Source organism: Nymphaea colorata, chromosome 6 (assembly GCF_008831285.2).
Source record: "Nymphaea colorata isolate Beijing-Zhang1983 chromosome 6, ASM883128v2, whole genome shotgun sequence".
Classification (NCBI taxonomy): domain Eukaryota; kingdom Viridiplantae; phylum Streptophyta; class Magnoliopsida; order Nymphaeales; family Nymphaeaceae; genus Nymphaea; species Nymphaea colorata.
In genome coordinates, this window is record NC_045143.1 from 5,155,777 (window position 1) to 5,172,092 (window position 16,316).

General features: G+C 41.7%; 2 protein-coding genes across 6 annotated transcripts; one reads left to right on the forward strand and one right to left on the reverse strand.

The window, feature by feature from the left end:
• Positions 1-1,353: 1,353 nt before the first annotated feature.
• Positions 1,354-9,375, forward strand: LOC116256549 (glucosamine inositolphosphorylceramide transferase 1-like). Of its 4 annotated transcripts, none has more exons than XM_031632946.2 (5): positions 1,354-1,776; positions 2,571-3,551; positions 3,632-3,754; positions 5,524-5,709; positions 6,332-9,375. In XM_031632946.2, the coding sequence occupies exons 2-5, from the start codon at positions 3,267-3,269 to the stop codon at positions 8,006-8,008; spliced, it is 2,271 nt and encodes a 756-aa protein (XP_031488806.1). In that variant the 5' UTR covers positions 1,354-1,776; positions 2,571-3,266; the 3' UTR covers positions 8,009-9,375. The 4 variants fall into 4 exon arrangements, with proteins under 4 accessions (XP_031488806.1, XP_031488807.1, XP_031488808.1 ...); XM_031632947.2 differs by having other exon boundaries at positions 2,574-3,551; XM_031632948.2 differs by lacking the exons at positions 1,354-1,776; positions 2,571-3,551 and adding an exon at positions 3,918-4,168.
• Positions 9,376-10,113: 738 nt separating this feature from the next.
• LOC116256550 (probable leucine-rich repeat receptor-like protein kinase At1g68400) lies at positions 10,114-15,550 on the reverse strand. Of its 2 annotated transcripts, none has more exons than XM_031632950.2 (2): positions 14,151-15,550; positions 10,114-10,985 (listed from the first exon to the last, which is right to left on the reverse strand). In XM_031632950.2, the coding sequence occupies exons 1-2, from the start codon at positions 15,448-15,450 to the stop codon at positions 10,321-10,323; spliced, it is 1,965 nt and encodes a 654-aa protein (XP_031488810.1). In that variant the 5' UTR covers positions 15,451-15,550; the 3' UTR covers positions 10,114-10,320. The 2 variants fall into 2 exon arrangements, with proteins under 2 accessions (XP_031488810.1, XP_031488811.1); XM_031632951.2 differs by having other exon boundaries at positions 10,114-10,982; positions 14,151-15,546.
• Between the last annotated feature and the right edge of the window lie 766 nt (positions 15,551-16,316).

Below are 16,316 nucleotides of genomic sequence, written 5' to 3' on the forward strand. Positions count from 1 at the left end.
GGATGAAACAGAAGCCGCTATTGGTTGATTCCTCATGTTCCTTGCATGGTCAGTGTTGATCATGTGAGGAGTTGGCCTCCTCCTCTCCCTCTCTCTCACATTCTTCCTTCCCAGCATGTCGCCTTCCTCTCTTGGTGCCCTTAATTTCTCTCGACTTCCTCTCCTTCGCCACTCATCTACTATGGTTAATCGAAGAGATGCTGCCCTGGATCCCTGCGTTTTGTTTCCCTCTTCTTTCTCTCTCTGCAAATTTTCGTTCTCTCCCTCTCTCGCCATTCCATTGACTGCCAACTACATCTGTTGCCATTTTTTTCTCCTACCAATAGAGAAGCAATCTCTTTCTTTCTTGTATTGGGGTTGTTTGGTTCCTACCAATAGCGATTTTAGATTCTGCTGGTCTGTTTATCCTTTTGATTCCTGTGATGGCTGTTTTCCTCTGTTACTTTTTTTGAATTTTGAAGAGTTGGGTCCTCGCATGATAGCATTACCCTATTCCCTTGAGCTATTTTGTGAATAGTTGGGTGTGGGGGGCAGATCTGTGGTTGGTCTAACTTATAAAGTATCCTCTTCTTGGTTATCTGAACTCTTGAGTGATTCCCTACTGCTTGCATATAGCATTGACACGATGCTACAAGTGGGCATCTGTTATGTTTTATCATATCACATGCTTTTCTATCTGAACTTGTAAAGCAGAGTGTTTAAAGGGGGAGAGAGAGATGGGGGGAAGAGCCTAAGAGGGAGGGTGAGGGATAATGGCATCTTTAATTTCAAACTCAACATTCTTTTAATACCATTGAGGTAGCATCTTTTAAGACTTGAACAAAAAAAGTTGACTATAACATGCCATTCAACCCAACTAATTGCACTACTTAAATAGATAATGAGAGAGATGGTCAATGGTGAGAATTCTTTTGTGGCAAGTTCATCCTAATGGACAATGCATTGTGAGGACCCGGGAGGCAGAGGGAATAGGGGGTCTTTTTCGGGTGGTGGGATTAATACCCCTTGTTCACCCGGAATGTTCACCCGGAATGGACATTGCTCACCCAAAATGAACAATGCATTGCAATTGTTAATTTGTTGAGATGCATAGCATGTGAACAGATTCTTGAAAGGCTTTGTATTTTCGCCGTAATTCTTCTTTGGGATTTTCTTCATTTTGTTATGTGAAGTTAGGCATACAATCTTATTTTTCATGTTTTATTTAATTAAAAATAAATAAACAAAATCGTGTGATTGTCGAAAAACAATTTTAAAATTACACCTGTTTTTCTTTCGTTAAACGCCAAAAAAATTTCTTCACTACCTTTTCTCGTTCATTAAGCATGCGGAACACAGTAACACATTACACACACATTTCTGACCTGGTGAAATTTCTCATCTTCCTCCTTTTACTCGGGAATTTTCCCGAATGAAAGTTCCCCGAAAACAATCAAACGCTACCAGCGCTGGTACGAGAAACAGTGGACCAAAAATAATGGCAGTGAGGGCTGAAGAGAGTGAAACGACCGTCGCTTTCTCCACAAACGAACAACGCTTCACTGCAGCTGGAGGGGTTCTGGTCCCCAAGTAGCCGCCTTCATCCACGCTGCCATCTTCTTCTTCTTCGTCGTCGTCTATGATTCAGGGGTTTGCATCTGCCCATTTCATATAGAGTTCACCTCAGACGATAAATGCTTCACCGCAGCCTCGCTTCAGCCACAGGGTTCCCGGACGTTGACGGCGACAACTGGACGTTTTCCGACTCCATTGGCAACGTTTTCCTGCTTCCGCAAGGTCATCTCATTCTCTGTCTCTGTATCTCACCCTATTTCTTCCCCTCCCCCCCTCTCTCTCTATCTCCCTCTCTCATGGTGTTTGTCGTCCCCAAGCAGCTGCCTTCCCATCCCTTCCGCCTTCACCGTCGACTCCTTTTGAAGAAATCCTCGTCGCCAAGCAACCAACTTCACATCTCGTCCCCATGTAGCCGCCTTCACCCACGTCCCCTTCTTCTTCTTCTTTGGTTCTTTGCATCTGCCCATTTCGGTTCTTGATTTGGGGACTTAAATTTGCCCCTTTTGATTGTTGGTTTGGGATTTCTTTTTGCCCCTTTTTCATTGCGGATTTTAGTTGATGGCTCGATGGGTTCATATTTGTTTTTTTTTCATTGTCGCGTTCAATTGTTTGGGGCTTTTATTTTTCTGCCGATTAAAGTTGTTGTTTTGGTTCATCTTGTGTTTTCACCATTATGAAATGCTTCATTTTCCATCGTGTAGGGGGCTTTGTGCTCTTTTCTTGGCTGTTTCATGCTTTGCTTCAGTAGTGACCGTGGATTAGTTTAGAGATGCAGGATTGCCTCTTGCTTCTTCTTGCTGTGTTTCGGTGGCGACGGTTAATTAAGAATGCTCAATTAAGAATACATGATTTTCTCTTCAACTGTATCTATTTTTTTGTGGATGGTAGCACTAGTTATAGCTGATTATTTCAGGGTTCAGCACATAGCTTTCGTCAATTCCAACCCATGCTATCAAACTAGGAAAGATGTTTCCAGGAATCTTTATTCAATCTCATCCTGAAAGTGCTTGTTTCAGTAGAAGGATCTTGTAACCTGGGAGCACAGCACCAGCAGACTGGAGTTATTGCCTCGGGCGGTTGTTTTCTGTATAGGTTTTTCCCTTGGTTGTGCCATTTCCGGCAGGTGTCTTCTATATCTTGAGTTAAAGTCTTGCCCTTCAGTTAAATCTGGTCTCTTGCGAAGCTCAGAGCTCATTTAATGGAGTTACGGCCAGGATGGTTATAATGCTAGAAGGGTTTCTAACAACCAATAATCTGATGAGTTAAATTGGGGAGCAGCACTACCAGACTGGAGTTATTACCTCGGGTGGTTGTTTTATCTATAGGTTTTCCCCTTGGTGGTGCCATTTCCAGCAGGTGTGTGCTACATTTTGGGTTAAAGTCCTGCCTTTCAGATAAGGCTGGTCCCTTGTGAAGTTCAGAGTTCATGTCATGGAGTTACAGCCAGGATGGTTATAATGCTAGAAGTGGTGGTTTCTAAAAACCAATAATCTGGTTCATGAGTTTGTGTAAATAGATCATGGTGGACATCTTGTGCGCCTGAGAACTGCTCGTCTTCTAAGGTGGATCTTGTGGGTTCTGTTCTGTCATGTCTGCCTGTTCAATCTAAAGAGATGCGCATTTGGGTGAGATGCGCATTTGGGTATTCTGTTTGTTGGGTGCTCTCTGCTCTGTGAGTTTCTGAGGGAGTCATATTGTTGGTGGAAGTGGAAATGGGGGAGAAGGGCATGAAGAGCTCGAATTCCATGGGTTTAGGATGTTGTGGGTGGAGGTGGGCATGCTCGAGTGGGAGTTCCTTTTCCTCCTCGAATTCTGTAATTCTTCTGGGATTCCTTCTGGTGCTTACCACCTTCGGTTCTCTATTTGCTTGGTTGACAATCTCCCCCTTTGCGAGGCCTGGTACAGGTTTAGTTGGTTGCCGTGAAGACAGCGAAGGATCATGGTCGATTGGGGTGTTTCAGGGGAAGACTCCATTCTCTCTTCGGCCTATTGAAATGGTATGATACAAATCCTGTCCTTTCCTGCTGTGAGGGAATCTGGTTTTGTCCTTAGTCCATTTCTTTTGATGACGGTGCAGGAAAATCTAGAGAACAGTATGAGTTCCGCGTGGCCGGTGGCGAATCCAGTGTTTACTTGTGCTTCTGTGGCAGACTCTAGATACCCGAGCAACTTTGTAGCTGACCCTTTCCTTTTTATTGAGGTTAATTTTCCTGATCATGATTGTTGATTTGTAGCTAAGGATTTGTTTTTTGTGTTAGTTGATGGATTTTTGTTAGCAATTTGATGTTAGCACTAGAAAATGATAATTTGCTCACAATAATAACTCGACAAAGATAATAGCTTTCTGCTCTTGCTTGTAGCAGAATTTCATGATGTTGATATTATGATATGGGTTGTCAAGGTGACAGTCAGTTGCAGAGGTCCGTGCAAAGAGTTTCTAGTAATCAGAATTCATTTAATGACATGGTAACCATGATGTGGGGGTCTTCATTCCCATTATAATGGGTGTGTGCAGAATGTCAACTTTGGCATCTATAATCATTTATAGATCTGGCATCATGCTCGGCTCAGACGTTACTACATCCGATGAAAGTTTCATTCTGCACAGATGCAGGTAATTCAAAATCAGATTGTTTGTCCTAATTAAATTAGGCATAGCCAAAAATATCATGATATTTTTGAAAATATCATGATATTACTGAGAAAAATGAAGAAGGCAAAAAAAAAAGGAAAATATTGTGACATTTTGAAAAAATGTCAAAAATCAATTTATAGCAATTTTAACGCGATTTTATCATGATTTTTTTCTTTTAGTTTTAATTTTTATTTTCTGTTTTTATTTTTTTCAACTTTTGTTTCATTATTTTATTTCCTCTTGTTTTAGGCGTTTAACATGACTTCCGAAATTCTGTACAATGCTTATTACTTTATCATTTTAACTAGATGTTTTCCTTTATGTCTTCTTCTTAGTTTTTTCATTTTTTGTAACATTTTGTTTAAAAAACTCCGTGATTCCCTCCCCCCCACCCACCCCCCCAAAAAAAAAAAAAAAACCCTGATATTTTTTGCTATTATTAAGATTCAGGGTTGAAGAATTACCACAGTTTTAATACCTGAGGAAAACCTCACCAATAAAAACCCTGATATTTTTGGCTATGATTAAGATTCAGGGTTGACGAATTACCACAATTTTAATACCTGGATTTTGTACCTTTACCATAAATCTGACGTCATGGAAAAAGCTTACCTACTGGATAGGAGAGATCTCCCATGGAGTTTTACATCACAGGCACCAATGGAGGGCCATGGCCAGCATAGGATCCCAAATTGTGTAAATGCAATGTCCAAACGGATGGTGGCTTCTTGTTCAAAGTCATTTAAAAATAACTGTGGTTTTAACGGAATTTACGCAATTCTGCTTGAGCACAACCATCATTGAACTCATGCTCAGAGCAGCGTATTTTACATTTTCCCCATAATACTTGATCAGAATTTTGGTGATTTTGTATCTGAGTGAGCCCATAAAATTTATAACGACAGCTGCAAATGCTCTTTAATTGAAAGAGAAGAAAAAACTGCATGTGTCACATTTTCAACTTGTGTTAATCTAGGCGTTGTACTATGGAGTATTTCATTCTAATGCTTAAAGACGTGGATATGCAATTGGATCCATGTCATTGCATCCACCAGGGAAGTAGCTTTGTAGAACGAGAAATGCTTTGGTAGAACTTCTCAAAGATATGCTGTCAATGACATGGTTCCCATGTAAACTCTTAAATGTATTTCTAGTAGGACAGATAGGTAAAAGATTTTTCTATGAAATTCCCATGGAAAGAGTATATCTGCTTGACTTGTTCCTCTATTGTTGTATAACTGTTGTATTTGATCTTTGACAGGTGCTTTTTCTTGCCAAAGTTCTCTATTATGTAAAAGAATATTCTTCTTGTTAAATGTATTCTCTTTGTGCAGCACTCTCCCACTCAAAGGGGGTATACACTTTATATGTTTTTCGAAACAAAGAATTCTCTTACAATGCAAGGAGATATTGGCGTCGCCCTTAGTGCTGACAAGGGTGCAACATGGAAGTATTTGGGAATTGCCTTAGATGAAGAATGGCACCTTTCTTATCCATATGTATTCAATTATCAGGGCCAAGTAAGTTGTCAACCATTTACTAAACCAGATTTTCTTGTTGGTAAGATTTTTTTTGTTGCCTACCATGTGTTCAGGTAATGGCTTCTATAAAAATCTAAAATGACCAGTCCTCTAATTGCTTAGGTGTAACTTCTTGCCTAGAGTGGTTTTTGTATGTTGAGCATCTGGCCTGAAGGCTGTGCTATCTTCTTCATAGTCAAAGATATCTGTGCTGTTTTAACAATTACCAACAATATTAAAAATATAAAATGATGTTCTTATATATAAAAGAGCACACCTGACAATATTACTGCTTATTTTCTTTTTCAACAGTTTAAGTATTTTTTCTTTATTAATCTTTATTTTGTTTTCTCACATTCCAATAATTTTATAGCGCTTTCAACAAAAAAAATTGTTACCTACCTACTTGCCTTTCCTATTTCTTCAAATTTTTATACTTCAAATTTTTTACCAAAACCATATATGATCATGAGATCTTGTCCTTATGAGATGTTGGCCAGCCACACCCCTAGTGTGATGTGGTCTTCTCGCTGCAGTTTGGAACTCGGAACATAACAGCTAAATCTTTTTTTAATCTTTAGTGGAGATGTTCACATCTTGATTTTCTTGTTTTGTCATGCAGATATACCTGATGCCTGAAGGTAATAGAAAGGGAGATCTTCGGCTTTATCGTGCATTGGAGTTTCCTCTTCGATGGACTTTGGAGAAGGTGCTTATAAAGAAACCTCTAATTGATGCCACGATGATCCAGTATGAAGGGTATTACTGGATTTTTGGTTCTGATTTCACACGTTATGGTACAGAGAAGAATGCTGAGCTTGAAATTTGGTACAGCAGGTCACCCCTTGGTCCTTGGAAACAACATAAGCAAAACCCAGTTCACTCAAGGGACAAAAGTTTGGGTGCTCGAAATGCTGGAAGACCTTTCATATATGAAGGTTCCTTGTATCGAAGTGGACAGGACTGTGGTGAGACCTATGGCCGAAGAGTTCGTATGTATAAAGTGGAAATTCTCAGCACAGAAAATTACAGAGAAGTAGAAGTGCCATTAGGGATTGAGGAGTCAAAAAAAGGCCGTAATGCATGGAATGGTATTAGGTACCATCACTTGGATGCTCAACAGCTTCCATCTGGTGACTGGATTGCATTAATGGATGGGGATCGTGTCCCTTCTGGTGATTCAAGCAGGAGGCTGTTCATTGCCTTTACAGGACTGACTTTTGTTCTTCTTCTCATAACAGCAGTTGGATTTTCCGTGGGATGTGTAATGTGCATGCTTCCTACAAGCTGGGGTTTAGGTTCTAACAGGAGAAATGATACTATATGTGTGTGGGTTCAGCCACAATTTAGCTTGAAGCTGCGAAAATGTTTTATAGTGTTTAACAGAACCAGTTCATCTCTTCAGGGGCAATTAAGACTAAACACATGCTTGGGCAAATCCATTCTGTGTATACTTTCCACTATAGGGGTAGTAGCAGTGTGTGTGGTTGTTTCGTTTCTCTTTGGAGGAAATGGTGCTGAAGAGGCATACCCTTTTAAAGGGGAGTACTCACAGTTCACAATGCTGACAATGACATATGAAGCTCGTCTGTGGAATCTGAAGCTCTATGTAAAGCATTATTCACGATGTGCTTCTGTCAGAGAAATTGTAGTAGTTTGGAACAAAGGTAATCCTCCAGATGAAAGGGAATTTGACTCTGCTGTTCCAGTTCGTATTCGTGTGGAGAGACTCAATTCTTTGAACAACCGTTTTAAAGTTGATCCTCTCATAAAAACGAGGGCAGTTCTTGAACTTGATGATGATATAATGATGACATGCAATGACCTGGAAAGAGGGTTCAAGGTTTGGCGAGAGCACCCCGAGAGACTTGTAGGTTTCTATCCTCGGCTTGTTAATGGGAAACCCTTGCAGTACAGGAATGAGAGGTATGCTCGAAAGATGAATGGTTACAACATGATATTAACTGGAGCTGCCTTCATGGATGGAGAAATTGCATTCAAGAGGTATTGGAGTGAAATGGCAAAAGAAGGAAGAGCCATGGTTGATAAGTTCTTCAACTGTGAAGATGTCTTGATGAATTTTATTTATGCTAACTTGAGTAGCGCAAGAACTGTTGAGTATGTTCATCCTGCTTGGGCAATAGATACTTCAAAGTTTTCAAGTGCGGCCATTAGTCGGGACACAGGAGCACATTACAGGAGAAGGACCAGCTGCTTGGTCAAATTCACTGATCTGTATGGTCCTCTCCCAGCCAAGGAATGGGAATTTGGTATGCGTGTCGATGGTTGGGATGCATAGGCCAACTTGATTTAGACCTGAGTTATTAGAACAATTCACATTAGCGATTGACAATACGTTCCAGGGATGTGGCTGAGTGCTGCCATCTGATATGATGTGCTGGAAAGTGATATTAAACTGGGTGTTAAGTGAAAGAATTTCATTTCTCATTCCCCATTTATGGGACCAATCAAATTTTTTATTCTGATCTTTGATGCTGTGCTCTTGAAATGGCTTTGATCTTTTAAGAACATTTCCTGGAAACCACGTGAAACATGTGAAGGTGATGACAGATCCGAGTTCATGATGTATTGCTATATCCGCTGTTATTGTGACCAGCTAGCTTCTGATGAATACTTTAATGTACTGTGATATGGCATACTTGTTCAAAGTTATATAAGCGCCAATGGAGACTTAACTCATGCTTCAGCTGGATTGCTGACGCATGTATACTGTTGAGAGGTGTACTGTTGGGAATCAAATGATGATGTTCACTCTGAGAATGTGTAATCTTCTTGGACATCCAATTTTCCCACCTTTCTTGTGGGTCTGCAGAATATGATTGCACTGATGTCTGTTATATATTTTATTGCTGGTAGATGGTCTGTGCATGCACCATGATCTGCCTGAGTTTCAATTGTCTGGTCTCAAACTCCCTGAATTGGTCAAATGACCTTTGGCCAATCTTGTGATGATCTGGCTCTTGAACAACACAGAACTTGTAGTCTTGTATCGCTTATATGTTGGGTATTTCATCAAATGCATATTTTATTGGCCTTGAGCAGGTATCTGGAATATGATATGGGGCTTATATTGGTGTGACTGGATTACTGGATGCAAAATGGGGTCGTCAGACATTCGTACGTCTTGAATTTTGTTTCTCGTGTCGGTCAAGAGGTGTCTTGAAAAGAGGAGGTTTTAAATCACACTCAACACCCTTTTGAAGACCAGCTGCGGCTGCGAGCCTGCGATGCTCTGCATGTGCCCTTCTTTCATACCACAAATGACCCACAGAAAGGAGGAATCGAATAACAGAATAAGAGTTAGCTAGTGAAACTTTTGTGAAAGAGACATTGACTGCATTAGTACATTGGAGCGTTCGGTTTTTGGATGATAATTTGATTAACTAGTTGACTCGTTGGAGTTGGGCTAGAAATTTGGCATCCAAACCTATCAGGCTTAGAACATTTGAGCCTAGGCTGATATGTCAGTACTTTTTTCTCTTGGTCTTCCGGCCATATATGTTAAGACAACTCCAGGGTGACCCATCTCATCGTATCTATCTTATGGGCTTGGAAAGATACTTCTCTGTGCACAAGGTTTAGAAGACCAAAATCCGTGAGTGTTCATGCTTGCGGCTTGCATAAATTAAAAATGAGCTTTCTTAAGTTCCTACTCAGTTCTTCAAGACAAGCATCGGGTTCCTGGCTTCAGACACAAAAGTCCGGAGTACTGAGCTTCTAACGTTGCTAGCAGCGGACTGATTTGCTGCCATTTTGTTGTTGGCAATTAAGAACCGCTCTGCTAATCCACCACTTCACAAAAGCTCGCCCCAAACTTTTGAATGGATAGATAGGTACAGGCTCATGATTGAATATGCTATATTTTACAAATTCAAAAGTTGACATGTTTCTTTTGTTCTACATCCAAAAGTTGACATGTTTCTTTTCTTCTTTAATTCATGTTGGCGTTCCCTAAATAATGGTCTTCTTCAGTGCCAGATTTCCAATCATCAGGATTCAGTAGGATTAATAGGAAACTTGAGAAAAGAAAAAAAAAATCAGGAAAACGGTATACTTTTGACTTTTGGAGGAGGTGTGTTAACATCAAAAACTGTCTAACGCTTTCTGCCTGACGTAATGAAGGTGATCAGCAACACAATCATTGCCTCTATCAAGTGACTAAAACAATCATTGCCTCTATCAAGTGACTAAAAGCTCACCAGTATTATGTCTGCAAAAGTGGTAGCTATCGTGGGGCTCACATTATATTGTCATTTTTCAAGAATATGGTCCGAGGAAGCTGAAAAGAAACAGAAACCAATAGCAGAATTTCTTTCGGCAGATTTTGTTCTTTTACCGGAGACAGACATGTTCTACGAACACCCGATCCAGAGACGCAAGAGCTAGAGCGACATTTTAATAAATTAAGACCTTGACCATCTTGATGGTTTTAGCATACAAAAGAGAGCTAAAAATCATTTCAACCTTCAAATAAAGAAATTAATACAACCTTCATGTCATGAGTTCTGGTACAGGGAAGAAGAAGAGGACTGCTGGTAGAATCCAATTGAAGTTCCATTTATGTACACAGCCACTCCGTGCTTTCTTCTTTCAATAAGTAGCAGTGGTGGTTGTCCCTGTTTCACCAGATATAGAACGAGAGGAGTCAGAAGAATTGTCATTCTGCAGAGAGCTACATGTTGCTTCCTCATCATTTGTACCCCTAATATCCAGAATCATCTTAACAACTTGGCTCATCTTGGGCCTTTGGTGAGGAAGTTCAGATAAGCACTGCAATGCTATCTGCAACAGGGCCACCATCTCCCCTTCCATGTCCTTGTACCTTAACAGCTCCAAATCAAACACCTCAGAAGTCCATTCCTCCTTCACAACCGACTGCACCCATTTGGGTAGAGAGAAGTTTCCTTCCGACGGTGACTTCCCAGTAAGAATTTCCAGAAGAATGATGCCGAAGCTGTACACATCAGTCCTCTGAGAGGGCCGCTTGCCTCCTTGAACCTGTTCTGGTGCCCGGTAATTAGCGGATGAATAGTTCATCGTGGTTGAAGAGAATGTGACAAACTGCGAGATAGACAAGTCTGAGAGGCATGCGTTGCCGGCACGATCGATTAAAATGTTGGAGGCAGTTAGATTCCCGTGGAAAAGCTTGGAGTTGCAGCCCCGATGGACAAAAGATAGGCCTTTTGCAGAGTCAAGCGCCAACTTCAGTCTGGTAGTCCAATCTAGTGGCATTCGACCAGGACCACGATTACCTGCTAAGTACATCACATGATAAAATACACATTAAAAGGTGGTACAGATAAGGGGCAGAGAACAACCTAGAACAGAAGGTCAAGAACTAACACGAAGTTTTAGTATTACAATTTACAAATAGAATGATGTAATGTTGACATGATATATGGCCTATATATATGATTAATGCAGTCATAATTGGGCTCGAAATGGGCCCTCCTGCCACTCATGCAGCGTCGTTACATGTGAGAATCAGGAGAGAGGCATTTTTTTTACTGTACTAACTTCACGGCTGCCCTTGATGCCAACCATCTGAGGAGGAGCTCTTCCTCTGAACAAGTGCAGATGGTTTGTTCTGGAGCCACAATGTGAGACCAGACAGAGGATGGTATACAGGAAAAAGGGAAATAACCATCCAAAGGGTGGGTTTCCCATTTGTGCTGGTGTAGACACTGTTCATTTCTGACAGTAACATCAAGCACCCTAAATGAAGATGACTAACACAAGAACAAGTGGCGTGTAGCAAAACACAAGGAAGAAGAGGAGTCACTTTTCCACAGGCTACAAACCCAATTTCCACAGAGAGAGAGAGAGAGAGAGAGAGAGAGAGAGACTAGACGAGAAGATGCCAGGAGACATTTATTTCTGGAGGGGAGTTACTGAACGCTACAAAGACCAAGTATGGAGTGTCGGTGTTGTGATGCCAGTTCATCTGTACGTGGGTAATGACTAATAATGCACAGGGATGAGATGAGAAATCAGTCTTCTGCCCATAAACGGGCACGCCTTCTAGTTGCAGGAAAATGTCCTCACTCTTCGCCTTCCTCCGTGTGCAGCTTCCACACACATGGGCTATCCCCCACCGTTTTGTTTTTCATACTTTTCTACATCGCGGTGATCTGCCATCTCTCGGATTTCAAACCAGTTGGCAGGCAGGTCATCGTGTCCCTGTCGGTGGTCGAAGGGCCCCACCTACATTTCATACAGAGGGTGGGGTCTCATCCCAGTTACTGTTCTCTACAGGTACAGTTTTCTACTGCCTCCTGCCATCTGCCTGCACCCAGAATTATAAGCCTTTCTTGACAGAAAAAAACAAAACGATCACCACATTACCGTTCGGTAGATGAAAACATGGAAAGTGAAAACTTTGTGCCAAGTGCTAACAAGAACATGTACACTTAAGCAACTGCAGGAGCCCCTTACGTTGCTTCTTCTTTTGATAGAATTACGGCGAGGTAAAAAGAAACTTTACCAAAAACGGAGAAACAAAAATATCTGTTCTATACTGCTTAATCTCCACTTGCAGAAATAGATATATATACATACGGCCAAAAAGAAGATGCAGCTTATTTAACAAATCGTGACGGCCGTTGATTAGGCGCGTTTTTTGCAATCATGAAGTGGGTTTTGAAAGATATAAATATGAAATGTTGGTCCGGTTTGCATTATGGTAAACACAAAAAATAATGAGATACATTTGGTGCCGAAAGTTCGTATGAACAGCAGAATGTCGGCCACCTGATGGGCAGCGGCATCTTTTTGGCTTACTAACCATTAAACTTTGATTTTTGTGTTAGCTAAGGAATCCACACTTCTCCAGCGTTCAACGGTCCTTTAGAGAGAGGGGGAGAGGGAGAGAGAGAGTTTTAGTCTCTTCCTATCGGCTTTAACAAAGCCAAGATCGCGATAGCAGCCTTTGTTCTTTCTGCCCCGGTAATGGCTGCTTATCCGTATACACACACATATATACGCCCACATTTTGTTCATACTACCACTCAGACTCGGACTTTAAGGATCCTTCCTTGGATCGCTCTTCTATGTTATCCAAAGAAAAGTATATTTATATATTGGTAAAAGAGATAGAAAAACTCTTTTTCGTATTGTAGTAACCTTCCTATAGCTAATTCCGTGAAAAACAGGACTGGGAAATAGGAAAAACAGTGGTTAGCGGCATGGGGTGAAGTATTCCGATCTTTGGGCCTATCGCTTTTCTTAGTATAGGGATACGAAATTCACAGGCTAAAGGAAAAGGAAAACCAAGAAGCTGTGCAACTTATGACTTTTCAATATCCAGTGTAAAACTAAATAGTTGAATAAAGAAATACATAAAAATATAAAGGAAGAAAATTAAAGTTGAGAGAGGAGGAATAGAAAGAAACGTGTGGTCAACCTGAACCCACATTCACTTGAAGAAGATCCCCCACTTTCTTTTTCCTTTTCATTTGATTTAGTCCTTGACTATATGTTTTGTACTTGTTCGAACTTCAGCGGAGAAAATAGGGTTCTTATAATATGGCCTACCTAATGTGACGTTTAAGTTTTCATTTGGTCACCTGAAATTGTCTCCAACAAATCCAGCCGTCTGTATGCATTTCCGAAACTATAAGACTAATAAAATATAACAAACCAATACGCAAATCATATTTTAAAAGTGAGTTTAATTTAACAATTTCAGAGTTTTTTGGTTCACAAAATCTGATCTACACATTGGAGTTTTGCTTTTCTTAATCTCACACTTGTAGACATTTTAATTTTTAAGAATAACGCTATGGTTATTACGAAAAACGACTCCAAGTGGCCAAAAAACCGGAATAATTTTAGGTACCCATATTCTTAAACACCACTTATCTAGGGACCCATAGAAAACATATTTGTAACAGGTAGAGCCCATGATAGATTGTCCATCTAAAAGATTTTAACAGAAAAACTATTTAAATTTTTTTATTTATTGTAGATTCTAACACCGTTACATGAGAAATATACTATAAAAAACGGATGTCAGTTTTAAGAATAGGAGTACAAACAATTACCAATCCAGTAAAAATTAATTTTTCTTGATTCTTTTTCCATATTTTGCAGATTCGAACAGCTCCAAACCAGTGAAGCAATCCCGGGTTTCGATCGCAGCAACACTGAGATCATGGACTGGTACATTCTAATCATCTGGCCTCTCAACTTCATTTTTGAAGATGGAGAAACCAACTCCCGAGTAAAAAAGGTCTAATGAAGCTCCTGGTTTACCCTGTTAAACCTCTAATCGAGTTCCAGCGCAACATTTAACGATGAAAGGACTTGAAACTTAAGTTACAGAGATGACCAAATTATTCAGTAAAGAACTAAAGATGATATGCATTGATCTTGAAGCGATTGAAAAAGGAGAGAATCATCGAGGGAATGCATAAACTTACCGTGTAGGAGAGCGTGGAGGCTTCCATTAGGGAAGTAATCGTAGACGAGCAGCATCTCGTCTCTGGACTTGTAGTAGGCCATCAAACTCACGACGTTCGGGTGGTTGAGGCCGCCGAGAATCTGCATCTGGTGTTCCATGCTCTTCTTCTTCCCGATACCACTGGCTCTGTCCCTCAGCCTCTTCACAACCACCACCGCCCCATCATCAAAGGAGGCCTTGTAGGTGCTCCCCATGCTGCCCTTCCCCAGCATCTCTGCAGAGGCCTTTAGCAGATCCTCCAATCTGAACCTCTTCCTCCCCTGGAAGAACACCATTCTCTCCTCTTTCTTTCTCTCCTCTTTCTCCTCCCCTGTTGGGCTCTTCCCGTAAAGATCAGTACTCATACACCCCGTCGTCAATCCTTCCTCCCCTCCCGCCTTCTTCCTCTGCTTCCACTTCTTCTCCCCATCTCTGTAGTACCGGCAGCAACAGTAGAACAGGGCCCAGCTTATAAGCCCCAATGCGCACAGATCAGCGATCGCGATCACGATGGCAGCCACTTTCCCGACGGACCTCTTCGCGGGTTTCCGGTTCAAGGGGAGAGGAATCTCCGAAATGGGCTTCGGGACTTGGCACCTTTCGGGCAATGGCCGTCCGCAGAGACGCGAATTCCCGGCGAAAGCTGAAGCTAAGAAGCCGGAGAGCGAAACGGGGATCGCACCCGTCAGGTTGTTGCCGGAAACGTTGAAGTCCTCCAGCGTGGTGTCCATCTTGTAGGCGAAAACCTGGAGGGTACCCGTGAATCTGTTGTGCTCAAGCCTGAGAGTGAGCAGAGAGTTGAGTCTGTTCAGCTCCTGCGGCAATCTGCCGGACAGTTCGTTGTAGGAGAGGTCGAGGCGGTGGAGTCTCCGGAGGCTGGAGATTCCGGCGGGAAAGTCGCCGGAGAACCGGTTGTGGGAGAGGTAGAGGAGCTTCATGTTCCTCCATGAGGTGAGGTCCGGGAGTGGGGAAGCGAAGGAGTTGTGCTTAAGACTGAGGACTCTGAGTTGGTCCAATTCGGTCAGTGGTTGAAGGGGACCAGAGAGATTGAGGCCCTGTAGAACAAAGTGGGTGACCCTCCGGTTCTTGCAGGTGATCCCCAACCATTTTCCAGAGCAAGGGTCGCCGGAATCCCATGACGTCAGGGAGTTAGAGGGGTCGGAAAAAGCCCTGAACGCTCGGAGGACAGCGAGATCAGGAGAGGAGCATTTGGTGACGGTGACCGAGAGAGAGAAAAGAGAGAGAAGAAGACAGACAATGGCGTGCCTTCTGTTTCTCATCCTCCCTCTCCCTCTCTCTCAACTCTTCGCTCCCTCCCTCTCTTTCTCTCTCTTTATACAATCTGCACTAAAGAAGAGTGATCGACGAAAGGCCTCTGCAACCATGTCTGAGTTATAGAGACGACCGACGCGGCATTCGAGTCGGGAAGTTCCTCGTTTGCCAAAAAACGTGATTTGAAGTCGCGATCTTCCAAAACTTCAAAACTAAAACCACATACGAAATAGTTTCTCACGTGAAGAACAGGAACATGCAACCAAACAACGACCATATATCACAAGCTTCTAAGCAAAGAAATATCTGATAACTAAGCAAGACATTTAATAAAATTTTTTCTTTTGCTTACTTTGTTACACAAGGATTCCATTGTTTTTCTTGTTAGTTATTTTTAGTACATGATTTTGGTATTGTCATAAGAACCTCGACCAGTGTTCTGCATTTTACTTTTATCTCAAAGGGATTGCACCCTGGTCGAGAGACTTTGTTGCTTGCTCGGCAGCATAAAACTCCGAGGCTACCGTAAAATTTATCGTTTTCCAGATCCTCTTGTAGATGATTGCTCCATAGTCGAGAGACTTTATCGCTTGCCCGGCAGCGCAAAACTCCGAGGCTACCGTAAAATTTATCGTTTCCTAGTTCCTCCGTTCCGTTGTGCATTCAAAGCAGCTTTAGAACAAAATGGTAGTTGTAGAAGGTTGCCTTAAGAGGGAACAAGACAATTCTCATAATCTGTTTGGAAGTGGGATTTTTTTTTTTTGTATGCTTTTGTGCTGGCCTTTTGCCAGCTGCTGCATTACCACAGTTAAGAAAAGTCTCTTGGATTTTTTTCCCCATGGCCAAACGTAGGTTAGGTAGATTCCTGCCAAAG

What these genes read in the sequence shown, in the direction of transcription:
- LOC116256549 (XM_031632946.2), top strand. Translation starts at nt 3,267, where the DNA reads ATGGGGGAGAAGGGCATGAAGAGCTCGAATTCCATGGGTTTAGGATGT. An exon ending in ACCCTTTCCTTTTTATTGAG is followed by an intron (nt 3,755 to 5,523) that starts GTTAATTTTCCT and finishes CTCTTTGTGCAG; the next exon opens with CACTCTCCCACTCAAAGGGG. An exon ending in TATTCAATTATCAGGGCCAA is followed by an intron (nt 5,710 to 6,331) that starts GTAAGTTGTCAA and finishes TTTGTCATGCAG; the next exon opens with ATATACCTGATGCCTGAAGG.
- LOC116256550 (XM_031632950.2), bottom strand. Translation starts at nt 15,450, where the DNA reads ATGAGAAACAGAAGGCACGCCATTGTCTGTCTTCTTCTCTCTCTTTTC. An exon ending in CCTCCACGCTCTCCTACACG is followed by an intron (nt 10,986 to 14,150) that starts GTAAGTTTATGC and finishes TGATGTACTTAG; the next exon opens with CAGGTAATCGTGGTCCTGGT.